The sequence below is a fragment of the Aquarana catesbeiana genome, linkage group LG03 (assembly GCF_042186555.1).
Source record: "Aquarana catesbeiana isolate 2022-GZ linkage group LG03, ASM4218655v1, whole genome shotgun sequence".
NCBI classification, from domain to species: Eukaryota; Metazoa; Chordata; class Amphibia; order Anura; family Ranidae; genus Aquarana; species Aquarana catesbeiana.
Genome location: NC_133326.1, coordinates 62967386 through 62994584, shown reverse-complemented (window position 1 = coordinate 62994584; position 27199 = coordinate 62967386). Strand labels below are relative to the sequence as shown.

Genomic DNA, 27199 nt, shown 5'->3' with positions numbered 1-27199 from the left:
TGTGGAAGAAGGTGCTCTGGTCAGATGAGACCAAAATTTAACTTTTTGGCCTAAAAGCAAAACGCTATGTGTGGCAGAAAACTAACACTGCACATCACCCTGAACACACCATCCCCACCATGAAACATTGCAGTGGCAGCATCTTGTTGTGGGGATGCTTTTCTTCAGCAGGGACAAGGATGCTGGTCAGAGTAGATAGAAATATGGATGGAGCCAAATACAGGACACTCCTAGGATTTGTGGTGGAAAGCGAACACTGCACATCACCCTGAACACACCATTACCACCGTGAAACATGGTGGTGGCAGCATCATGTTGTGGGGATGCTTTTCTTCAGCTGGGACAGGGAAGCTGGTCAGAGTCGATGGGAAGATGGATGGAGCCAAATACAGGGCAATCTTAGAAGAAAACCTGTTAGAGTCTGAAAAAGACTTGAGACTGGGGCGGAGGTTCACCTTCCAGTAGGACAACAACTCTAAACATACAGCCAGAGCTACAATGAAATGGTTTAGATCAAAGCATATCCATGTGTTAGAATGGCCCAGTCAAAGTCCAGACTTAAATCCAATTGAGAATCTGTGGCAAGACTTGAAAATTGCTGTTCACAGACGCTCGCCATCCAATCTGACAGATCTTGAGCAATTTTGCAAAGAAGAATGGGCAAAAATTTCACTCTCTAGATGTGCAAAGCTGGTAGAGACATCCCCAGGGGGACTGAGAAAACCATTTATCATTTTCCTTCCACTTCACAATTATGTGCCACTTTGTGTTGGTCTATCACATAAAATCTCAATAAAATACATTTACATTTTTGGTTGTAACATGACAAAATGTGGACAATTTCAAGGGGTAGAGGTCAAGCTACTGTGAAGCTACTGTAAATCACCAATCCGAATAGGATGTGTAACAAGCTTCAACCAAACAATAAAAAGTGTGCTATCCTTGTGATAGGTATAAGTTTATAAACCACATAAGAGACACAATAAATGTGCATTGAACATATGATGAACTCATCCTAAATTGACATATATGTGCAAAAAAAGTCCATATAAAATGTGCAAACACTGTGCAAAAAAACATATTATAAAATATATATATATATATATATATATATATATATATATATATATATATATATTGCAAAAAGGTGCTCTGATTTTCTAAACCTCTTTCTTTGCCGTGAAAGACTGATGATAACGTGCACCACCAAGAAGAAAGAGTGCTCCCAAAAGGAATCACCACAAGTGATTAAATGAGCTCCTTACCATCTGCTCTGATCCCACAAGGAGACCATCAGACGCCTTGCTGCACAGCAGCCTTATACACCACGATCATGCATGCAAAGGTTCCACGATCCATGGAGGAAGTTAAAGTACAGAGGAAAATCCACATAGTGTAATATTTCACCAAAATTTTATTAAAATTATAAAATCAAACTTACAATTTTGAAGGAATTACACAGCATGCATTACAAACAACCATCAGATCCAAGCGGTCAGGCCGACTTGCGGAAAAACATCACGTGTGAGGCCCCTGCCAAAGCACGAATTTCTCTTTAATCAGCGTCTCCTGGGGATATGAGCCTCATATCCCCAGACGGTGCTGGTTCCTTCATGGCAAAGAAAGAGGGACTATTGAAGTTTAGAAAATCTCAGCACCTTTTTGCACTTTTCTATATACATATATATATATATATACAGTGGGGACGGAAAGTATTCAGACCCCCTTAAATTGTTCACTCTTTATTATATTGCAGCCATTTGCTAAAATCATTTAAGTTCATTTTTTTCCTCATTAATGTACACAAAGCACCCAATATTGACAGAAAAACACAGAATTGTTGACATTTTTGCAGGTTTATTAAAAAAGAAAAACTGAAATATCACATGGTCCTAAGTATTCAGACCATTTGCTCAGTATTTAGTAGAAGCACCCTTTTGATCTAATACAGCCATGAGTCTTTTTGGGAAAGATGCAACAAGTTTTTCACACCTGGATTTGGGGATCCTCTGCCATTCCTCCTTGCAGATCCTCTCCAGTTCTGTCAAATTGGATGGTAAACGTTGGTGGACAGCCATTTTTTGGTCTCTCTAGAGATGCTCAGTCTGAGGTCCTGAGCACTCTGGAGAAGGTTTTCGTCCAGGATATCCCTGTACTTGGCCGCATTCATCTTTTCCTCGATTGCAGCCAGTCGTTCTGTCCCTGCAGCTGAAAAACACCCCCACAGCATGATGCTGCCACCACCATGCTTCACTGTTGGGACTGTATTGGACAGGTGATGCCTGGTTTTCTCCACACATACCGCTTAGATTTAAGGCCAAAAAGTTCTATCTTGGTCTCATCAGACCTGAGAATCTTATTTCTCACCATCTTGGAGTCCTTCAGGTGTTTTTTAGCAAACTCCATGCAGGCTTTCATGTGTCTTGCACTGAGGAGAGGCTTGCGTCGGGCCACTCTGCCATAAAGCCCCAACTGGTAGACGGCTGCAGTGATGGTTGACTTTCTACAACTTTCTCCCATCTCCCGACTGCATCTCTGGAGCCCAGCCACAGTGATCTTTAGGTTCTTCTATACCTCTCTCACCAAGGCTCTTCTCCCCCGATAGCTCAGTTTGGCCGGACGGCCAGCTCTAGGAATGGTTCTGGTCATTCCAAACGTCTTCTATTTAAGGATTATGGAGGCCACTGTGCTCTTAGGAACCTTAAGTGCAGCAGAAATTTTTTTGTAACCTTGGCCAGATGCCTTGCCACAATTCTGTCTCTGAGCTCTTCAGGCAGTTCCTTTGACCTCATGATTCTCATTTGCTCTGACATGCACTGTGAGCTGTAAGGTCTTATATAGACAGGTGTGTGGTTTTCCTAATCAAGTCCAATCAGTATAATCAAACACAGCTGGACTCAAATGAAGGTGTAGAACCATCTCAAGGATGATCAGAAGAAATGGACAGCACCTGAGTTAAATATATGAGTGTCACAGCAAAGGGTCTGAAAATATATAATGACAAGAGAGAGAGCGCACACCAGCCCTAGTGTGTTATCGTTTAATAGATGAAGATAAGTGTATAAAAAAATGAGGATTGCACTCACAAACATCCAGCGTTAAATGGCATAAACAGCTCCATAATAGCCTCTTCTCCTGGTCTGTAGGGATCAGTTAGCTCACAACAACCAACAGCAAGGGATCTGAATACTTAGGGCCATGTGATATTTCAGTTTTTCTTTTTTAATAAATCTGCAAAAATGTCAACAATTCTGTGTTTTTCTGTCAATATGGGGTGCTGTGTGTACATTAATGAGGAAAAAAATGAACTTAAAGTGGTTGTATACCTGCTGTCTTTTTTTTTTTTCTACACCTGCAAGGGAAAAGGCATAATGAGCTAGTATGCACTGCATACTAGCTCATTATGAGATACTTACCTTAGAACGAGGCGCCGGCATCTCCCCTGGTCCACGCCAAGGGAGCTGACAACTCCCCTCGGTGTGTCTTCCGTGTATCGTGGCTCCGGCGCTGTGAGTGGCCGGAGCCGCGATGTCGTCACTCCCGCATGCGCACGGGAGACTTCTGCCCGGCAAGCTCTGGAGTTTGCCGGGCTGTCAGCCGAGAATCCCCTGTGCGCATGCGCCGCTGCAGTCACCGGCTCATTGCGAGGGGAATATCTCCTAAACCTTACCTTATTATAGGCTTACCTGTAGGTAAAAGTTAAAAATAAAGGTATACAACCACTTTAAATGATTTTAGCAAATGGCTGCAATATAACAAAGAGTGAAAAATTGAGGGGGTCTGAATACTTTCCGTCCCCACTGTGTATATATATATATATATATATATATATATATATATTATAATAGATTTTTTGCATAGTGCTTTACACATTTTATATGGACTTTATTTGCACAGATATCTCAATTTAGGATGAGTTCATCATATGTTTAATGCACTTTTATTGTGAAATCAGAAAGCCTGTATTAACCACTGTGATCATAACAGCTTACTGCAGGCACTGACTGGGGAGTAGGATGAAACAAATATTACTGCAGACGCTGAATAAGTAACATTTAATAATAGTTATTGGTATAACAACATTAGCTTTTTAACTTCACCCGGGGTTGTGAAAATTAAATGTCGGCAGCTACAAATACTGTAGCTGCCAACTTTTAAGAAACAGACACTTAACTAGTTCATGAAGTCCAGCGCTGTCTTCCCTGCAGCAGATTCTGGCACCGCCATCTTAGATTTGGGAGCCAGCTATGACTTCTGATGACTCACAGTCCGCTCCCCCCTGCACATTCGGAAGATTGATGACACAGGGGGACTGGTCCTGCAACCTCCAGGAATGCGTGACATTAGGCTAGGAAAAGATTGAGGCAGTGGGACTGGGTACATGTCAAAAAAGGTACTTGCTCCCCCCCAAAAAAAGAAAAAGCTGCAAAAAATTGAAGACTGGAGGGAGGAAGAGACTGAGCAGTAGTTTGCTTTTCAGGTTAAAGTCTGCTTTAACATAAAGGAAACCTGTAGTGAGAAAAATAAATAACACCACAAAATCTGATAAGACTTGAGGCCCATGGATCAGATATCTATTGACTAGCGAGTCCCGAGGCGGCACTCCTCACCTTTTCTGCTGATACAGTCACTACTTTCTCTCTCCTTCTCTTTCCCTATCATTTTTTTTCTCTTTTTTTTTTTTTTTTTGCGCTATGTTCTTAATTATCTTGCATATCAAGAGAATCTCCAATCTCAGAAGACGCCTCATATGGAGAAACGCTTTGGATGGAGTTGGGTCTGTGACGTCATCACGCCAAAGCTGTTTAGATGACACTGTGGCTGAGGTTCTTTTGCAAGCTGTCTGGCTAAATGCTTTATATATCTTCAGCACTACTTTAATAAATGGATATTTTTTAGTCGACTTGTTCTATGAGATCCTCTTCTTTATACTTGCGATTTTGAGCGTCGGAATTTATCTGGGAAGTGTGGATAGAGGATAAGCAGACACCGGAAACTGGGCTGGCGGTCTTACCTGCAGGCGCAATAGACCTGAACGGCAATCTGTGGCTGAGCGCATTGGCTCCCTGGATAACATACGAGCTCTAATGATCTCTACTATTAGGGATCATTTTGTTCCGGTAAGAGGTTACATTACCTAACGGGCACCTTTGGAACACGTTTTCAATATGTTGTTTACAACAAGCACTGAGCACTTTTCTCAGCACTTCTTTACGCGCTTCATATGATTGATTTTTGCATGTGTGCAGTAATGAACTTTATCACAATTATACGTTACTGGAGTTTATTTTTTTTACACGATTTATGAAGTCCAATTCATTTATTGCTCACTTAAGATTCAGACTTTTTATTAGTGAAATATATTTAATGCAGAGTAATTTGATTCATTATTTATGTTGTAGATGTGAATTTTCTTTCTATACAAGGTACGTAATTGCACATAACTATTATGCTCCGTACACACGGTCGGATTTTCTGACGGAAAATGTGTGATAGGACCTTGTTGTCGGAAATTCCAACCGTGTGTGGGCTCCATCACACATTTTCCATCGGATTTTCCGACACACAAAGTTTGAGAGCAGGATATAAAATTTTCCGACAACAAAACCCGTTGCCGGAAATTCCAATCGTGTGTACACAAATCCGAGGCACAAAGTGCCACGCATGCTCAGAATAAATAAAGAGATGAAAGCTATTGGCCACTGCCCCGTTTATAGTCCCGGCATACGTGTTTTACGTCACCGCGTTTAGAACGATTGGATTTTCCGACAACTTTGTGTGACCGTGTGTATGCAAGACAAGTTTGAGCCAACATCCGTCGGAAAAAATCCATGGATTTTGTTGTCGGAATGTCCGAACAAAGTCCGACCGTGTGTACGGGGCATTATTCTATGATTATTATTTAAGGAGGCAGCGCACTTTTTTTTGGTAAGTATGATAAATATTTCCTCTTGTTCCTTTAACCTACAATCTCTACGATAGGGAGATGTATACCTGGTGGAAAATTGGTTCTACGGTGTCATAACTCTGTTGATTTAACTTGCCATAATTGTCTTTGAACTATGTCTTCAGCTACATTTTTGGATACCATTTGTATTGATCTTTGTGCTAGATATTTTGTTTTTACTTGAATTGTTGATCTCAGAACTAACATTTAATAAAAAGAACATTGAAATGTAATACTAACCCTGTATTTTAAGTACTTTATATTACCGACTTGGAAAAAGTATGCAGATAAGTTTTGTTTTTTACTATTTTTAGTATAACAGCCAATCAACCAGCAGACAGAAGTCCCCATGTATTCCGCAAAACAAGCTTACTTTAATAAAAATACATTCAGAGTGCATCACACTTGTTTCTGAGGCTCTTCTGCTATAGCCATCAGGTTCTAAAATTTGAATCCTCAGTTTAGAAGTCAACAAATTAGAACACATTATAATAATTCATATCATTGTTGATCTTGTAAAAAACAATGAACTTGTGCCGTTGTAAGCAGTACTGTATAAGGCCCGGTTCACACTCGCTCCGACCTTGGAGCACTTGTAGCATCAGAAGTTGGCCCCTATTCAGTGCGACTTGAGTCGCTCTGACTTAGAAAAAGGTTCCTACACTACTTTTGGTCTGACTTGCATTGACTTCTGTTAAAGAAGTCGTATGCAAGTCATGCGGAAATCTTGCTGGGGTCCGACTTCAAAGTTGTGCTTAGACATGTTTTTAGATGGATGAACTTAGGACTGATAAGAATAGATTATGGAAAGATAAGGGTATCCTAACAGGATAGTGAACACTTACTGCATTGTACAGTTCCTCCAGCCTGGGTATTGTCAGAAATCTGTGCATACTAACACCTTTCTCTATGAGAAGTTTGACAAATGCAACCCTGTTCATAACAAGCGCATCCAACATGATCTGTTCCAAGGGTTTTGTCTATGAAAAAAATAAATAAAAATTATTTATGTATATGGATTTGCTTTCTGTTGCCCCAAGATCTTGTAAATTGGATTGACTTAATATAATATGAAATAAGTGAGAAATGTTCACATACCAACCACTGCTGTCCATGTACAAAAATACAATTTTTGGCAATATCTACCCTGTCCCAAGCCAAAGCTAGAACAAGCTGATCGTATGGAGACATATTTTTGCCTAAAAGAAATGAAACAGAAATATATATATATAAGGGGGTATATGATCGCCAAAAGGTCCATATAGTGAACTTGGTGTGAGTTAGTCACTTTCAGGTCATTACAGAGGACAAGGGGACAATCTTTACATCTGGAGGAAAAGAGATCTGACCTCCACACATAGAAATCCTTATTTACAGTAAGAGCTAAGAAACGGTGGAACAGACTCCTTCAAGAACCAGTTCTGGTCAACTCAGTAGATTGTTTTAAAAAAAGAGCTGGATGCATTCCTAAATACACAAAATATAACCGGACACTAGTATTTAGAGGTAATAACACCAGGGATAATTGCTCCAGGGAATATCTGATTGTCTGCTGAGGGATCTGACTGTCATGGCATTGGCCATGTGACTTGCCACGCAAAAAGTCACTAACCTGGGAAAAGTACGCAGCTATGGGGCTGTAGGCGCAGAATTGTGTATGTATGTATGTATGTATGTATGTATGTATGTATATATATATACATATATACAAATAAATACACACTTTTTTGCTGACAATCCAAGGTTCAAATTAATTTGAATTGTTGCCTTTTTTTTTTTGGTCCATGTGCCTGCCCTGCTCAGTCTCACTGTTCACCTCGATCTTGCAGCCACCCGCCTTCTGCTATCCAGGCTCCGCTGTTCTTCCAAGGGAGAGAGAGTCCAGAGGGCAGGCAGAGTGCAGATGTATATCACTCCACCGGCGCCTGTGGGACCTGCAGCCAGGACTATAGAAGCCAGATCAGAAAATGTGGCTGGATTACTCCGCGGCTGTGGTCCCTAGGCCCTGCTCAATCACCTCCCACTCGCAGCACAGCTAGTTTTGCTGCCCCGGACCCAACCCCAGTGGTAACCGTAAGTTACTTATGTTGCAGCAGTCAGCACTAGCACTGGCAGTGAAAGCACAGACAGAGCACAGGGATGATTAGGGTGTGCCTGGGCACACCCAGCACACCCTGTGCACACACCTATGCTAGCACATCTTTAATTTTTAGTTCAGTTCCACTTGAACTACTGTATACTTCTAGGTCAGTGGTTCAGTAAGTGCTGAAGTAAGAGGATTTAAGCAACAGTCAAACAAAAGAGCATTTTCTAAAGATCAGCATTAGAAGTCTCTATATAATATTAGTTCCACCTTGCCATCAGAAGAAGGCAGATCACCCTGCAACCAAGAATGAACATATACTGACTTTTTAACAGAGATGTTAGGATTGCAACATCAATATCCTGTTGTTCTTCGGGTCCAGCATGGTATACAGTTATCTGGAAAGCAAAAGGAATTGTCAGAAAATGTTTTTAGACATGGCTAAACAATAACCTCTGCCTGTCAACTGATTTATGTCCTGTATGCAAAGAAGCTGATTAACAAATAACATGCCCCTCATTAAAGGAGAAGTCCAGCCTGAGCTCGTTTGGCTGGGCTTCTCCTATGGCTCACAGGAGAGCAATCTGTTTTGCACTCCTGTGATCCGTTTTCAGCAGAGAGCGGACTGAAGTTCGCTCTCTCCTGATGTCACAGAAATCAGCCCAGGCACCGTGTCATACCTAGAGTCTGGATCCACCAGGTGCCTGGACTGACACCCGGCTCAGGCTCTCAGCGAGCCACTGAGAGCCTGAGACGGTCCGCTCCGCCCCCTCCACAGCTCAGCGCTCCAATGATCGAGGAGGAGCAGAGTGGGGAGCTGCTGACTGACATGCAGCAGCTCTCCGTTCGGGGAGCTGTGAGAACTGAGCCATCGGCGATGTTCGATCGATCGGTTCTCAGTGCAGAGACGCCAGGGGACATATGCAGCATCGGACCGATGCTGCATCCGCCTAGGTAAGTATGATGGGGGAAACCCCCCAAACCCATACTTCTCTTTTAAAACAAGCCAACCCTACTTATGCAAAACATTTGTGAACTTCCAGTAGTCTTAAGCTGGCCATACACTAGTAGATTTTCGAACACTTATATAAAAATTCTCAGTACATTTGATGAATTGACAAATGTAATTTGAAAGTACTTCAAAATTGTGTTTACTTTTAACATTCAATTTTGAAATGAATGAATTTTCCAGATCAAAAAAGACATACAATGTTAGAAATTAGAGAAAGAAAAATTTTCCATCCTGCTCCTTCAAATTTTCTCATTGTTGTAGTTGAAAACAAAAGCCAATTTGACCCACTAATGATTCGAAAATTTCTTACAACTTTCGAACAAAATTCTACTATTGTATGGCCCGGTTAATGCCAGCCATAGATGGATTGAAATTGGGTCGGTTCAGCAGGGACCCACCAAATTTTGATCCATCTATGGGCAGGCTGGTTGTAAAGAAGTCAATATCTCGATTGACTTCTAAACAACCAGCCTGTTGGAAAATGTTTGCTCAAAGAGTGCCGCCGGCTATAGCTGAAGGTGCTGATGAGTGTATTTTGACCCGTGGAGAAGCTGTGTGGGAGGGATGCTCCCACCCACATTGAGTTTTTGGATAGAGGAATCATGTGTGGTCTGCCTTAAAGTGTTACTAAACCCACAACAGTAAAATCAGTCTGTATATGCAGTAAAGCATGCTTGTTATACTCACTGTTGAACCTAAGGGGCTAATCCTCTGCATTGTGTAAAAAGGCTGTTTGATCCTGTATGCACAGATCCTCCCCTTCTTGCATTGCCCCCAAAACATGTCCGGATAAGACAGAATTAGTAGTCAGTCTGCACATGCTGTGTTTGGCTAGAGAGTTTTTCTTTTTGAGAGAGAGAGAGTGCATGTGATCAGCACAGGGCCAATCAGCATTGTCCAGACAGAGGGTCAGGGATCCTGTATCCTGATAGGACAGCCAGTGCAGGATGAAATCTCCTCCTACAAGCTTTAGCCAGACACTGATATAAGTCACAAGACTGCTATATACAGCTGATGAGAAAAGGTATTTAGCAGTTTATATTTACAAAAATAATAGCATTTTCATGTTCTGTGTACTGTGGGAGACCAGATATAGTGAATGCAGGGACCTGGGTTTAGTAACACTTTAAGCCTCGTACACAATACTAGATCCATGGACACTACTCACAGCTCAGGTCAGAGCCACTATACTAACATTCGGATGTTAGTACAGCCCAACATTCGGCCTGTGTGTACTAGGCTTTAGTCTTATCACCTGCCCATCACAAGCTTGCTGGGTACAAGACATCTTAAGCTGGCCATATACTCATGAATTTTCCTCCAAAAAAAACTAAATTCCTTTGTCCAAGCTATGCAGAGCAGATGAATGAATTTCCTGTTGCAGCCATTGTATTTTGACAGCCAGCTCTGAACAGCAGCTGCATCCAATTGGATGTAGCCACTGTTTGGTCAACAATTTTCTGCCAAGATCCTTTGATTATTCAATCGAAGGATATTAGACGGGAGGCGTCCACTGAGGGAAATTTGAGCAGCCTAGGGACAGCTTTGGAGCTTATCATGCTCACTCTCATATAACAAATAAGCTACAGCTCTAACATGACCACACATTTTGTCTTAATATCCCTCTAAAATAGTCTCTCTCAATCAGGGTTCCGTGGAACTCTGTGGTCTCTACAAAGGTTGTTAGGGGTTCCTTCAGCAGGGAGTAATTTCTGCCTTCAGGGCAGTGACACCAATAATCTTTCTAGATATCTGTAAGAGGGCATTCTTCCCACAGACCACCAATGTAAGAGGGCATTCTTCCCACAGACCACCAATGTAAGAGGGCATTCTTCCCACAGACCACCAATGTAAGAGGGCATTCTTCCCACAGACCACCAATGTAAGAGGGCATTCTTCCCACAGACCATCAATGTAAGAGGCATTCTTCCCACTGACCATCAATGTAAGAGGCATTCTTCCCACTGACCAATAGTGTAAAGAGCTTTTTTTACTACAGACCCCAATGGAAACCCGCATCCAATTGGCATAGGTGTGAACCCAGCCTTAAACCTGTAAGGTATGTCAAGGGTTCCTATATGATAAAGAGTTGGAGAAATGCTGCTTTATATAGTTAGAGGACCTGAAGGAAAACAGGTTATGACTACCAGGTCTGTATCCTGACTGAAGCCATGTTCAAATTTCCCATCAATCAAATAAATGAAGACAACAAAGAAAGGTTCCAGATTCAGGAGTCTTTTATATGTCTGGAGACACTTTAGCCTCAACATTGCTGTTTTGGAATTAACTGCAAACTTAGGTGTCCTTTTATGAAAGTGCGGTAAAATACCGCTTTTCAGTTCTCAGGCATTCTCAGAGGAGATCGCTCTCCTCTGAGTGCCTGTTTATGAAAGTGTGTAGATCGCTTCTCATGTTGAGTTGAGGAGCGATCTACAAACGCCGGGAACTCCTGAGAATGGCTCCTCTCACTATAATCTCGTGTGATGTAGCGGGATTACAGTATGAGGAACCATAAAATACAAAAGTTTAACACAAATCAGCACACATTATTCCCCAACATATTAATAAAATAATAAAGATAAATTCCCCCTACACAATATACATTAACCTAATTATAAAAAAAACATTGTTTTTATCAATATTTAAAGATCATACATGTCCCTATTTAAATGTGAATGGTGTATAGTAAATGAATGTAATGCACATATGTAATGCAGCTATACACCATTCATATAAATGCAAAATACATTTATAATCATTAAAAAAATAATTTTAATAAAGTATACAAGTATAAATATTTATTAATAAATTAAAATAAAATATATTTCATTATAGATAAACATAAAAATTGATAAACTGGTGCGATGCGAGAACACTGCGAATCCACTGCGGTTCCCGCATCGCACCGACTCGCATGTCAGTTCACATTGCCATATGCGAATCGCTGGGGAGTGTCAATACATTGTTAAGGACACCCCCAGATCAGCTTGCATATCGCACTTGGAACTGACAGTTCGGACATGAATCGGATCGCATATGTGTGAACACACATGCGATCCGATTCTGGTCCGAACAGAAAAAAGGGTCCTGTGTGTGTTTGCACCGAATGCGGTGCGATATCAGCCATACTATCTGTACAGCTGATATCGCACCGCACAGACATCGCATGTAATGTGAATGGCAGTGTGCTGCAAATAACATGCGATGCCTGTGCGATGTCCGGCATCGCACAAGTGTGAACTGGGCCTAAAAGTTAACACCCCCAAATCAGTTCGCATATCGCAGTGCGATCTGCAAACTCGGACAGTAATCGAATCGCATGGGTGTGAACACCCATGCAATCCGATTCTGCTGTGGACCAAAAAAAGGGTCCTGTAAGAGTTTGGTCCGAGGGCAATGGCTGAATGTATGGCTGAAATCGCATCGCACAGAGATCGGATGTGATTTTGCACTGCGGTGCGAATCACATCCGATCTCGGACACCGCAGCAGTGGGAACTGGCCCTAAATCATATTGCATTTGCACCAAAATGGTACAGGACCCTTTATTTGGTCCGCACTGGAATCGGATCGCATGGGTGTGAACACCCATGCGATCCGATTCCTGCACCATTACATAGTTCGCACTGCGATCTGTGAAATGATCTGGGGGTGTCATTAACTTTACATTGACACCCGCAGTGGTGCGCAGATGTCAATGTAGGTGCGATGTGAAAACCCGCACAGGAATCACGCTGGTTCACGCATCGCACAAGTGTGAACCCAGCCAGAGACGTGAACATCTAAAAAAAAATATATATATATATATATATATATATCTATATATAGAGACATACATATATATATATATGTCTCTATATATAGCTATATATATATATATATATATATATATATATATATATATATATATATATATGTATGTATATATATATATATATATATATATATATATATATATATATATATATATATATACACATATATATATATATATATATATATATATATATATATATATATATATATAGCTATATATATATACATATATATATATATATATAGCTATATATATATATATATATATATATATATATATATATATATATATACACTATAAATTCCTATCCTGCTGGTTTTGGGGTGTGTAATGGTGGGGAAGGTGTGCTCTGACTGTTTGGTGAAAGAAAGAAGTCAAAAGACTTCTTTCTTTCTCCAGAATATCAGCCAGTTTCAGGCTTCTCACTCTGATTCTCCACTTCTGAAATGGTGAATCAGAAAGTGAGAATTCTGTCACAGATCGCCAGTGAGGTGTGGAGATCGCACCTTCATAAACTGGCCGTTTCTGTGAATTCTCACTGTGCTGAGATAATCAGCGGAGAACATGTTCTCCGCTGATTATCTCAGTTTCATAAACTGGTAAAGCGCTGAGATCAGCGGTGAGACTCAGGATCGCCGCTGATCTCAGTTTCATAAAAGGACACCTTAGGAAGGAGCAGAATGGTATTGCCTCCCTTGCCTTTAATAACAAATGACACCTATTGTGCTATTGTGAGACCAACCCAGAGACCTCTATTACCAAGCTTTCTCTAGCTGAAAATACTAGTTGCCTCTCTATAGTGTTGATGCTTTCGCTTCAATACTCTGAATCTTTGACCTGGAACAAGGATGGCGATAATGACTTCTGACTTACCCCTAATTTTCTTAATTTGCATACCATTCAAGATCTTTGTTAACATTGTTAATGTTTATAATTTGTTAATGACACTGTAAATACAGCACTATTTCAACTTGAATTTACTTTGCTAAAGCCTAACCCATACAAGATGAATTCTCATTGGTTATTACACATTAACATGATTAACACATTTAATAATTAGCCCCTAAAAATAACAACTGTTTACTTATCAAGGCATAAATGAAACCTGATATTCTAAGACCCCTTTCACACCGAGGGCGATTTGCAGGCGCTATAGCGTTAAAAATAGCACCTGCAATCCGCCCTCAAACAGCTGCAGCATTGTCTCCAGTGTGAAAGCCAGAGTGCTTTCACACCGGAGCGCTGCGCTGGCAGGACGGGAAAAAAAGTCCTGCCAGCAGCTTCTTTCGAGCGGTGAAGGAGCGGTGTTTACCGCTCCTCCACTGCTGCTCCCCATTGAAATCAATGGGGCAGCACTGGGATACCGGCGGCAAAACGCCGCTATAGCGGCACATTGTGGGCGGTTTTAACCCTTTCTCGGCCGCTAGCGGGGGGTAAAAGGGCCCCGCTAGCGGCCGAAATGCGCCGCTAATCCAACGGTAAAACGCCGCTAAAAATGGTGGCGTTTTACCGCCGACGCTATGGGCGACCCGGTGTGAAAGGGCTCTAAATATGAATTCCCATTTCAGCTTTAAATGTTTCCCACATAAAAAGCTCTGATCACTATATGGGAATATCATTGGGTGTGGTGGATACATTCATTTATTTATTTATTTATTTCAGGTACTTATATAGCGCTGTCAATTTACGCAGCGCTTATTCGTTTTCTTTTCTGTTTTCACCTGGTGATCTGGTCAGTAACACACCTCCTGTGTTAGCATGCTCCCACTCTGGATGAATGAGCACAGGGGGCACTTTTGGACAGCAGCATTGGCAGTCTGGGGGGGAGGGGCGTGTTAGATGTACTAGCAAATTTAAATACACTACTAAATTGAAACCAAACTCCAGTTAATACTTTATAATCGGTTACGGCAACCAGTTTTTGTTTTGGGATAAATGTTTTACATAAATAAATAAAAGCTGCTCATTGTAAGCACCCCTGCCAGTGTTATTTGTCGCATCTCTGTAACTGATACATTCTGCTAGAGAGCATGTTCTTTTTGCAAATAAACCGACTTACTGGCTGGATCACCTGATGAAAATAGAAGAAAGAAAGCTTAAGGCCCCTTTCACACTTGTGCGACTTTTCCTGTGACTTTGGACATCAGAGTCACATAAAAAGTTGTACCCAATGATAACCATTCGTATATGTGTGACTTCAAGACACATTGACTTCAAAGTAGTCCCTGTACTACTTTGGTCCAACTTCGATGCGAGTTAAGGTCCATAGACTTCAAGTTTACACAGGCATTCCCTGAAATCGCGGCAAAATCGCGCAGCTTTCAAGTTGTGGCAGTGTGAAAGGGGCCTAAAAAAGAAAATGATTGCAGCCATCACATCTAAGAAATGTAAATAAGTGAAGCATGTATTGCCACTGGACAAATCTTTAGAAGGAAAATCAACAAACTCACTAAGTGTTTGGTCCTCATACAAGCCAATAATGTCTGGAACATGTGAGCAGTTTCACTTTGACTTAGGCTGAAGGAGTTCTTTATAGTGGCAATAACATCAGCCTCTGAGCCTTCTAAGAGTTTTCTATTCATGGGGATAAAAGATAGGGTGTTATTAAATAACAATGTGGTTTCTAGTGGTTTTCATTAGAACACATTCGGTAATCATTCATTAGAACACATCTTACCCCTGGCTCTCTGTATGTTTATATACATATGCCAAGAGATCTGCGGCTCTGCCACTTCCTTCACAAACCACCACTGGCACTGGAGGGTTTTGCTGAAGATACTCAAACACTCTCAGGATAGTACTGGGTCCACCTTCTAGTATTAGAGCCACAATAGGTATTCGCTTGCCAGTTCCTGAAGACAAAAAAAACTTATATATACAAGTATATTAAATGACTGCTAAGGATGAGTAATGTTAAGAGTAATGCCCCGTACACACAGTCGGATTTTCAAATGGAAAATGTTCTATGGGAGCTTGTTGTCGGAAATTCTGACCGTGTGTAGGCTCCATCGGACATTTTCCATCGGAATTTCCGTCACACAAAATTTGAGATCTGGATTTTTCGACAACAAAATCCGTTGTTGTAAATTCCGATTGTGTGTACACAATTCTGACGCACAAAATTCCATGCATGCTCGGAATCAAGCAGAAGAGCCGCGCTGGCTATTTAACTTCATTTTTCACAGCTCGTCATACGTGTTGTACGTCACCACGTTCTTGATGTTCGGAATTTCCGATAAGATTTGTGTGACCGTGTGTATGCAAGACAAGTTTGAGCCAACATCCTTCGGAAAAAATCCAGGATTTTGTTGTCAGAATGTCCAATTGTGTGTACGCGGCATAAGAGGATCCTATTGTATAAGATAAGATATTGCAATCATTTTACAAGAAAAAAAAACTATAGACATCAGTCCAGTAAGACACAAGTTTTATTAAAGTGGTTGTATGCATTCTATACATTAAGATAAAAAGCCTTCTGTGTGCAGCAGCCCCCCTAATACTTACCTGAACCCCATCTCTGTCCAGCGATGTCCACGAGTCCCTCGGCCCTCTGGGACTCTCCCTCCTGATTTGACTGAGACACAGCAGCGGCACCATTGGCTCCTGTGGCTGTCAATCAAAGTCAGTTAGCCAATCAGAAGAGAGGGGGTGGGACAGCTCTGTGTTTGAATGGACAGACGGAGCTGCAGCTTGGCTTGGGTGTTCCCATAGCAAGCTGCTTGCTGTGGGGGCACTCGACAGGAGGGAGGGGTGAGGAGCACTGAAGAGGGACCCAAGAAGAGGAGGATCTGGGCTGCTCTGTGCAAAACCACTGCAACAGAGCAGGTAAGTATAACATGTTTGTTATTTAAAAAAAAAAAGTTAAATCGAGACTTTACAATCACGTTATTTCTCCTATTTATAGTGCGTTTTCTCTTTATTTTTTAACCATTTTTTACAAAGGTTGGCAAAGGCCTTTTAAAAAGCTGTACAATACCACCACTGGTAAAAATATTTATGTTTGTGATATTGAACAATGAAGGAGCAAGAAAACACATGCTGAGGTCATCTTTGTGTTTTCTTCTCCTGTAAGTGCATTCCCAGCATAGTGTAATGTAATATAACATATCCTGATTGGCAACACTGACCTTCATACTCTTATGTCGCGTACACACGATCGGACATTCCGACAACAAAACTGTGGATTTTTTCCCGACGGATGTTGGCTCAAACTTGTCTTGCGTACACACAGTCACACAAATGTTGTCGGAAATTCCGATCGTCAAGAACGCGGTGACGTACAACACGTACGACGAGCCGAGAAAAATGAAGTTCAATAGCCAATGTGGCTCTTCTGCTTGATTCCGAGCATGCGTTGAATTTTGTGTGTCGGAATTGTGTACACACGCTCGGAATTTCCGACAACAAAACAGAACCAGCTCTCAAACATTTGTTGTCGGAAATTTCGACAGCAAATGTCCGATGGAGCAAACACATGGTCGGATTTTCCAACAACAAGCCCACATCGAACATTTGTTGTCGGAAATTCCGACCATGTGTACGCGGCATTAGTCTTAAGCTGGTCATACACATGAATCTAAATTGGGCCGGTTTAGCAGGGACCAGACAAATATATGTGTGGCCGCTGTGGTTGTACAGAAGTCGATCTACTGATCAACTTCTGTTAAATTGCCTTGTTGGTATATTTTCACTTGATCAGAGAAACAGGCAATAGGCTGTAGCACTGATCTGTGTATTCTGATGGAGGGGGGACTCTCCCCGCTGTGTCATTGTATTCTGACAGCGGGGATTCCAACATTCAAATTGAATGTGTGGATGAGGGAATCGGGTCAGTTTTTCTTTTTTTGTTCAAATCGCCAGTTGAACAAAACGGACCCGTGTATGGCCAGCTTAAGTGCTGCTGCGCAGTGGGTTACAGTAAGTTAATGTAACATCATATTTAGGTACTTACAGTATGTAATTCATCAATGAAATCTATCTATCTATCTATCTATCTATCTATCTATCTATCTATCTATCTATCTATCTATCTATCTATCTATCTATCTATCTATCTATCTATCTGGCTTTTTTTCAGCAGGAACTAGGGGGAACTCAGTTCCACCACCTCTGGCTCAGGTCTTCTGCTCCCTGATCACCACTATCACTTGATAACACTGATGTCCAGCTTCTGTGTTTGCAAGTGATAGCTTATCTCCCAGTAGCTCCCACAAGTCTCCTGCGCAGATCCCACTGAGTGCCAGACAGGGACAAGGGAGATACAGAACAGGTGCCCAGGGTTCAGTGCAGTCATGGGCAGGAGAGGGTGCGTGTTAGACTGCACCCTCTGTGGTCTCCATTTTTTCCCTGGTGACCAGTTGTTGATGCTCCTACTGCATGATATCCCTTGCAAGTGACTGTAGTATAGTATAGTATGCTGGGAGGTACTACAGCCAGATAGGTGCTTCAGCTTAATATTGCAACAAAGGTAAGACATATGACAGATGGTGGAGCTTTTAAGGAGGTGGGGAGAAGATAAGGGCAGTGGAGGGAGGGGTTGTATGCAGAGGGAAGAACTACTATTAGATACCATTTGGCAGGTATGTGTGTGGCGGTCATGGTTGAGTTCCTGCACCTTTTCTCTGAGAAAAAAAGCCCCGTATATATATATATATATATATATATATATATATATATATATATATATATATATATTAATGAATACATGGTGTCTTTATTTGTGCCCAAAGCTAATTTTTAATGCAATTGTTATAAAATATATTGCCAAAATTTACTTGAATGGATTTGCTGCAGACAGATTCTACTCTCTAAATCTTTTCGTATTGAAACTTCTGCTCCATGTCGCCCAACTGTTCCATCGTCCACAAGAATGAAGTGAGAATGGAGGCTATTCAGGACATGAAGTTTGCTAAGTGGGGTCAGCAGAGCTTGGTATGGTACTACAATCTTGAAGAAAACAAAAATAATGAAGATGGTCACTTCTGGGAGGTGAACAGATAATGAAAACTGTGCATGGGCCAAGATGACTTACATTTCTTCCAATAAGATCCTGTCTACCTTCAACTACACCCCATGGAGCTATTCCAACAGTGCAGACCTTCTGATTTAGGTAGGATGAATTCTCCTGTAAGGCATCTCCGATGTGTTCAGCAACACCTGCGTCATAAGGAAAACGCAAACCTATCATGCACTTATAGTTATAATGGGTGTATTGTGCACACAATATCTAACTCAACACTACCAGTTTTAGAATTTTTAAACATTTTATCAAAGAAGCATGCAACACCTTCCATTATCTCCCAAACCTCTACTTTTCCCTCCTCACCTTGATTTGTTTGGAACAAGCAGTGCATGTTAGTTGCAGTCATGTATACTGCTCTATGCACATTTAATGTTGTGGTTTTGTTACTAGATAAGATGATAGTACTGTTATGTTTTATGTGCTTGCAAGTCGGGGAATGCCCAAAGGCTTTGTTTTGTACCTATATACTTTAACCCTTTAAAAAAAAAAAATCCCCATAGTCCAGATTCCCTTATGTATCTCTGAAGTGAGCAAGAAAGGGTGGCTACGCTCCTATATACAGTGTGACAGTGGTGGGCCCCCCCATCCTTGTTTCCGACCCCCTAATCTACATGCGGAGTGCCGGACGCATGGATTCCAATGTTTTGTTTTTTTTAGAGCCTGAGGCTCTAATAGGCTTCAAAAAATGGTGGGCTCTGGGCGCAGAGCACTGCACCCCAAGCTCACCCAGTTGTGTGACAATAGAGAATGAAAATTCGCTATTGTCACACTGATTCTCCTCCTGGCCAATCAGGAAGCGGGTCTTGAGACCCATTCCCTGATTGGCCGAAAGGAGAAGTGATCCTATTGGCATAGGAGGAGGAGGAGGGAGGAGACATCACGCAGGGGAAGCCACGCCACTATTAAGCCGAGGATGGAGGACGCAGTGTGAAGCCGCCATCCGCCGCTCCGGAGAAAGCCCACGCTAAAGATGGGGTTAGTGCTCGGCTGCTGACCGACCAACGGGGGCGGTGGGGGAGACCCGACTGACCGGGGAGGGGGGGTGCAGGAGACCAGACCGGCGCGGGTTGGCAGCAGATGGATTGCCACCCGCCCCCAAAAAATATACCACCAGCCGCCACTGCAGTGTGACCATGGAGAACGAACATCGATTGGATCACAGCAGCAAAATAAAGGAATTTGGAGGGGGCCGAGAGCAATAGAATATACTTTATTGAGTTAAGAATACATACTTGAATCGATTTTTTTTAGTTTAGTGTCACATTATCTCTCCCTGCTTTTGATACTGCACAAACCTGAAAAGGGGAAGTATGAATGCTGCCTGGACTACAGTGGGGATTCTATGCTGAAAGATAATACAATCTGTGCAGTAAATATTTACTTCCCCTGCTGCCCATGCCACTAAATCCCATTGCACTGCAGAGAAATTGTCCCCTGAACATTCTCCAGAAAAGAAATTGACAAGAATATCAAACTCCTGCTCCCCCGCTGTGCTCAGTGGTTTCTCTGTGTCCTGTAATGACGTGGGGGTTGGTGGGAGGAACCACTGAGTGTTGAGGGGGAATAGAAGTTCGACACTCTCAGAAGTGTCAGTTTCAGAAAAGCAAGTGAAACAATTTTGGGTTCTGCCAATGATTTGTATTTCTGTCCATCCAGATCTGTTTGGAGGGCAGGAGACCTGATTTTTGTCTCCTGTAGTTAAAACAGAACTTTACTCATAACAACTTGATAAAAAATAAAGTTCTTTAGGAAGGAACATGCATTCCAAATTAATAATTATGCTACAAACATTAGTATGTGCTGTAAATTGCCTCCAACATTGCTCCTGTTTATTCTTGCTGGAGGCTGCCATTTTGCTGAAGCCTAGAGCCTCTGTACAGCAGTACATGGTAAAGCGAAACTCAACCCATCGATTCAACAGTTTCAAAAAACAATTACATTCCTGGAATGCCGGGATTGCTAACTGTCACATTTTCTTGTGTCTTTGACCAAACTGTCAAACCATCCAATAACTGGTATCCTAAATGATCACACGGGCAGCACCATGGCAGTTGTAGCTCAAACAGAAGCAGCTTCCTTGGCTGTAAAGGATAGGTGGGTTTTATCTATTTTTCAGGCTGTCAGCAGATTGGCTTCTACAATCTCAGCGGTGCCTAAAAATTCCTAAAATTGGAGAGCAACTGAGCATGTGCAGAGCAGGGTGAGACCGTATTACTGGATTTTATACAGTATTTTCTATATTTAAATTTTCTGACTAAAGTTCCACTTTAAGTCACTCGATATACTGTTTACAATGTGTTTTATGTAATTTGACATGGTTATTAATATGAGACTACAATCAATGACATTTGTACCCTAAAAGTTCCACAGGGTACTCTCTATTTTCTGGTTGCTCTGCAAAAAATGGGATATGGTACATTTAACTTGGCTAGCCCTGATACTTTCCTAAGAATTGTGTCTATTTTGTATATTTTCTATGCACTATAACATGATGATTTTGTTTATTTACCATCATTCAGTCCTTCCGTAAAGATCCAAGATCCTGTGGTTGTGGCCACTTTCACTAATCCTCTAGAAAGAGCCTCCTTTATATGAGGATGGAGGTCAAATTTTTGCTTCCCACCATGTACAGAGATAATAAGTTTTGGTAGCTGCATCCTCCACTCCTCAACCATAAGATGAAGTATATCTTCAACCTTACTGTCACTTGATAGTCTGACATACTAAATGAAAAAAAAATTCAACAGATACATGTATATAACATTAAATTAATTTGTATGTTTACCATGTGCTAATTAACATGTTATGACATACTTAGGGAAAATGTAGGTAATAGTATAATAACAGCACAACCCATAATAAATAACAAATATAAACTTAATTAATCATATACTATATGAATCATCTACTGGGTGGGAGCAGGTCAACAGTCAGTCATTAAATATATCAGACTGGGCTTATATTAACTGTGTCATAATCAAAATAATAGGGTACAAAATAATAGGATACAATGCCACCCAGCGCCCTTGTCATCTAGCAATAAAGTATAACAAAGACAGATACTGGAAGGACATTGCTGATATATTATCTTCGGCATTTGCCATTACTATACCTCAAGACCCAATAGTATGCCTGCTGGGCTATATAGATGAGGAATTGTTTGTCCTCCCCCCTCCCCCGACTCGCACTGCAATAATAAGACTTCTCTAGATGCCACATAAACAAATAGCCCAGTTTTGGCTTCCATCTCAAACTCTCATTGAGCAACATTGGATCAAACAGGTAAATTCCACTCTAATACATGAATTAATGTCCATCTGGCAAAATTGGTTGGATACCCCAGGGCTTGCTCCTTCCCAGTCAAATTCTTCATAGACTACTTTAGATGTAAACATCTCAGGATCCTTGGGGCGATGGTCCAGATACTTGGGACTAGTCAAATATTGGGATGAGGAATCATGTGTCTTTACGTTTGGAAAACAGATGTTGGACATTTATACCTTGTCTTCTTATATGACTTGCCATGTAAAGTTACTGCTTATAGTGTTATATTTCTTTAAAAATATTTTTTTTAGTGTTAAACCTTGTGCCACAGCTATTTACATGATTATTATCATGTTAAAGCGTAACTCCGCTTTTGTTGAGTAAAGTGCTGAGAATGCACATCTCAACTTACTGAGGCCGGGCTGATCCTGTGTGCAAGGATGACTAGGTACTGCACATGCACAGGAGTGACGTCATCCTACGCCAGCCAATGGAGATAGCCGAAACCTGGAACACAGGAGAATATGCTGGCACCCACGAGGAAGCACTGGGAAGGTGAGTATCCTCCTTTTAAATCTGTTTCTATAGCTAGCAACTATGTTCAGAATTATGTAATTAAAGCAGTGATAGATGATTAGCTGCCATTGGGCCTAATTTACTATCATGGCAATTTGTAATTATAAAATCATATTCTGTATGCAGGAGACGGCACCATAAAATAGGTATATAAATGTAAAGTGTATATATAAACTTTTAAAACAACTTTAAGGTGTATTTTCACGTTTGCAATCATATTCCTGAAAACCCACTTTACCTTTGTTATGTGTTCCCGGTCACAAGTATATCTATAAATGTTTCTTAGAAGAAGGCCTTATGGCAGACTACAAAAGTTTTTCTGAACAATATTAAAGTGTGATTAGGACAGACTAAATTTCCACTCATTATCATACAATGCAGGAGGTCAGCTTCTAAACCTTTAGCCCTTTGTTAGGACAGGAAGTGTGCAAATCCAGTTTACAACGAGCTCTGCCAGCACAGTACAGACACAATTGTTTATGGCAAACACAGCTCTCCAGACCTCTTATAAACAAAGAGAACTGAGTAGGATTTTTTAGTGATGCAGTTATCAGAAAACAGCATCTAAAATGAAGCGGAGGTCCGCCCACCGCTGCAAAAATTAAAATCCAGCAGCTACACATACTGCAGCTGTTGGCTTTTAATAATAGGACACTTACTTGTCCTGGAGTCTAGCGATGTCAGCACGGCAGCTGATGCTTCACACCGGGAACCCTACTGCACATGCGCGAGGCCCCGCTCCTCTCTCCTGCTGGCCCGGTGACAGGGGAAGAGGAGGGAGCCGAGCGGTCAGCTGAGCAGTGATATCAATATCCACGGCTGTGGCTCTCGGAAGTGGGAACAGGACCCTGTCCCTGCTCCCCCCCTGAAAGGTGCCAAGGCACCGGGGGGGGGGGGGGGGGGACAAATGAGCGAAAGTTGGCAATTTATAAATATAGGTTATAGTTATAATGGGCATGGCCCAAGTTTGGGAATTTCTGAGCTTTATATCCGAGTGTAGCCAAAAGAGACTGTTTTTCCTCTTCAATGTTTTTTATAAAACCTTGTATATGTTTCGTATACGATGTGATGCTCTGTACCTGGTTATCTACCTTATTTACAATGTTTGTGTAATTGGTTGTCATGTATACCTCTTACCTCCACAATGTGCAGGCACTTTTTCTCCTTGTCAATAAAAAAAAAAGCTTTGGATTTAAAAGAAAATATATATAGGTTATGCCATGTGAATGGGAACAAATAAAGTCGGTGTTATGCCAATTTGGTTGCAAAGCTGGAAATACACTTTAAAGTGGTTGCAAAGGCTGAAGGTGTTTTTTATCTTAAAGAGGCAGTAAACCCTGATGGGTTTTACTTCCTCTGTATTCCCCTGCAAAGTAAAAGCATAATGGGCTAGTATGCAATATACTAGCCCATTATGTGTCACTTACCTTGCAAACGAAACCCACGATGTACCCGCTGCTGGAAGCATCCATCTTCACCCCTCTTCCTTCCAGGGCCACGGACTCTGTGACTGGCCGGAGCAGCGTGACGTCACTCCCACGCATGCGCGCGGGAGCTGCCAGTCACGGTACAAGCTTGGGAAGAGACGGCACAAAGGGCCATTTCTTCACTGCGCATGCGCGGTGACATCATCGGGCGCACTACAAGGCAAATATACCCTAAACGGCGTATGTTTAGGAGATATTTTCAGTACATATAGGTAAGCCTTAGTGTAGGCTTACCTATATGTAAAAATAGGTCAGGGGGGTTTACAACCACTTTAACCCTCCTGGTGGAATTCCCGAGTGTGGCTCGGGGTTAAATTTCAGTTCCATTAGCGGTAACCCCGAGCCACACTCGGGATTGCATTGCAAAATCCTGGTACAACATATTTGCCTTGTCACCAGGATCCTGTGATGTCCCCCCGCTGTCTCCTCCGCCAGATCATCCACCCCGTGTCCTGTGTTCTGGGCTCCATTCCCTGCGAGCATCGCGAAGCATGGGGGCGGAGCCCGGCAGCAAATTCAGAAAGTACAAAATTCATAACACATACAGTACACTGTATTCTTACAGATTACATTACTGTATCAAATCATTTCACATCCCTTTTGTCCCCAATGCTTTGTCCAATGCCCTGCCTACACTTTTATATGATATATACTGTTCTTTCTGCCTGGAAACTTGAGATTGTCCATAGCAACCAAAAAGTGTCCCTTTACGTCAAAAGTGGTTTTGGACCAGCTAGAAAAGAGCGTTAGTAAATTAGAACACTTGCAGAATTGAGCGATAGTAAATCGTAGGGAAATTAATTTTATTATTATTATATTATTATTTTTTATAATTATTTATAGTTATTTATTATATTATAATTTATGATTTCATGTTTCAAACTTTATCATACCCGGGATATCTACTAGACTCTTGTTTGGACAGATTCAAGTGAGTTATTCCTAAGAATTACAGGCCTACAATATAAAACATCAAATTTCCATGCAAAACAATTTACCGCTTTGAGATTCAAAAATCTGCCATAATCACAGGGAGGCTACTGCATTCTCTGCAATAGGGTAAAATGCCTAAATATCTTCTACTGTCAGAAGCCAACCCCAGCCCTCCCAAATAATTACCTAAGCCTGATCTTGATCCAGCGCTGTGCCTGCTCCTGCTGCTGTCAATAAAATCCAGTGATGAGGGAGTGGGCGCAGGGCTGAGCCACATTGTGTATGTCAATAGACAGAGAGCACGGCATGGGATTAATGCATATGTGTCCACCATAGCAAGCAGCATTCCACGGTGGCTCACAGGGAAGAGGAGGAGCCCAGAGTACCAGAGAGGGAGGAACAGGGCTGCTCTTTGCAAACCCATTGCACAGATCAGGTAAGTATGACATGTTGGTTATTAAAAAATAAATTAACTTGACAATTATTTTAAATAAAACCTTTACCTTGGCTTTGCTAGTCTGTGAACCTCCTTGAAAGTCAATGGTTCCATAAGCATCTGTAGAACTTTTCACTGTGTGATTTTCCGCTGTCCAAACCTCTGACCCTGGCATGTCCCCAGAAGGGTTTCCTCCAGCATTGCTCCTATAGAAGCTGTGTTCTTTTATTAGCCGGCCACAACAGCACCTGCACAGCAGAAAGACATTTCCATTATGCTCTACGTATCTCTGTGTAATAAGATGTATATGAATTTATAAACTTTTATGCACACAGTATACATTGCAAGCCGCTTGTAAGAAATATATACATAATTTGTCCATACCATCTCAGACATCCCAAGTCTCCCGCGAACCGCAAGAGTCTCCCGCATTTGGCTGCGGGGTCCCGGATACCCGCGAGCGTAGGGCGATATCCCGGCTGGGCCTGTGACTCAGCCACAGACAGACAGGAGCATCCCAAGCAGCCGAATGGAGTACGGCCGCTTTGTCTGTGGCTGAGTAACAGCCCATATTGCTGTCCCCAGCCTGCTTTGGCTGCTGCATGGGTACCTTTTGGGGTTGGTCCGGCCGATTCAGCAGGGAAGGAGGGGGGTGGGCAGAGACAGAGAGTGTGATCTGCAGGCTGTAGCAATTAAAAGAAAAAAAAAACTTTCCCCTGTCAAGAGGACTCTTTCTCCACTTTCGGCGGATTGATATAGAAGAGACCGGGACTGTCATGTATTTGTCACACAGGAGAACACTGCGCAGCGGCAGCCGAAAGTGGAGAAAGAGGCTGCTTGACAGGGGAAAGTTTTTTCTTTTAATTGTTACAGCCTGCAGATCACAGCCTTCTCTCTGCCTCCGCCCACCCCCTTCCTTCTGGGGAATTCTCTGACTGGGATGGCTCACCAGCCCCATTGCAGCCAGACCCCAGGACCAGCAGCCAGACCCTTGGCCCCAGCAGCCAGACCGCCCCAGAAGCCAGACCCCTGGCCCCAGCAGCCCAGCCCCGGCAGCCAGACCCCTGGCCCCAGCAACCAGACCCCTGGCCCCAGGAGCCCAGCCCCAGCAGCCAGACCCCTGGCCCCAGCAGCCCAGCCCCAGCAGCGAGACCCCTGGCCCCAGCAGCCAGACCCCTGGCTCCAGGAGCCCAGTCCCAGCAGCCAGACCCCTGGCCCCAGCAGCCCAGCCCCAGCAGCCAGACCCCTGGCCCCAGCAGCCAGACCCTAGGACCAGCAGCCAGACCCCACGACCAGCAGCTAGACCCCAGGACCAGCAGCCAGACCCCTGACCCCAGCAGCCAGCAGCCAGACCCCTGACCCCAGCAGCCAGAACCCAGGCCCCAGCAGCCACACACCAGGACCAGCAGCCAGACCCTTGGCCCCAGCAGCCAGACCCTTGGCCCCAGCAGCCAGGCCCTAGCAGCCAGACCCCAGGACCGTTAGCCCAGCCCCAGCAGCTGTGTGATCAGGCGGCATTTCATTGGGCATTGGTAAGGCTGCATTTAATGGGTACTGGTATAGGTGCATTTAATTGGTACTGATCAGGCTGCATTTAATTGGCACTGGTAAGGCTGTATTTTA

The 27199-nt window shown here is 42.5% G+C and overlaps 1 protein-coding gene across 2 annotated transcripts in view; it reads right to left on the bottom strand.

The window, feature by feature from the left end:
• The window catches only part of LOC141131400 (transient receptor potential cation channel subfamily M member 7-like), a 139364-nt gene that overhangs the window by 94495 nt on the left and 17670 nt on the right, over positions 1 to 27199 (bottom strand). Inside the window, exons 3-11 of one of the 2 annotated variants that reach the window (XM_073618615.1) lie at positions 25644 to 25824; positions 21390 to 21603; positions 18890 to 19014; positions 18633 to 18804; positions 15536 to 15710; positions 15309 to 15432; positions 8356 to 8428; positions 7046 to 7146; positions 6793 to 6927 (exon numbers count right to left, since the gene is read on the bottom strand). In XM_073618615.1, coding sequence (XP_073474716.1) covers positions 6793 to 6927; positions 7046 to 7146; positions 8356 to 8428; positions 15309 to 15432; positions 15536 to 15710; positions 18633 to 18804; positions 18890 to 19014; positions 21390 to 21603; positions 25644 to 25824 — 1300 coding nt within the window. Of the gene's footprint in view, positions 1 to 6792; positions 6928 to 7045; positions 7147 to 8355; positions 8429 to 15308; positions 15433 to 15531; positions 15711 to 18632; positions 18805 to 18889; positions 19015 to 21389; positions 21604 to 25643; positions 25825 to 27199 lie in introns of those variants that run through there. The other variant, XM_073618616.1, reaches the window with a different exon arrangement.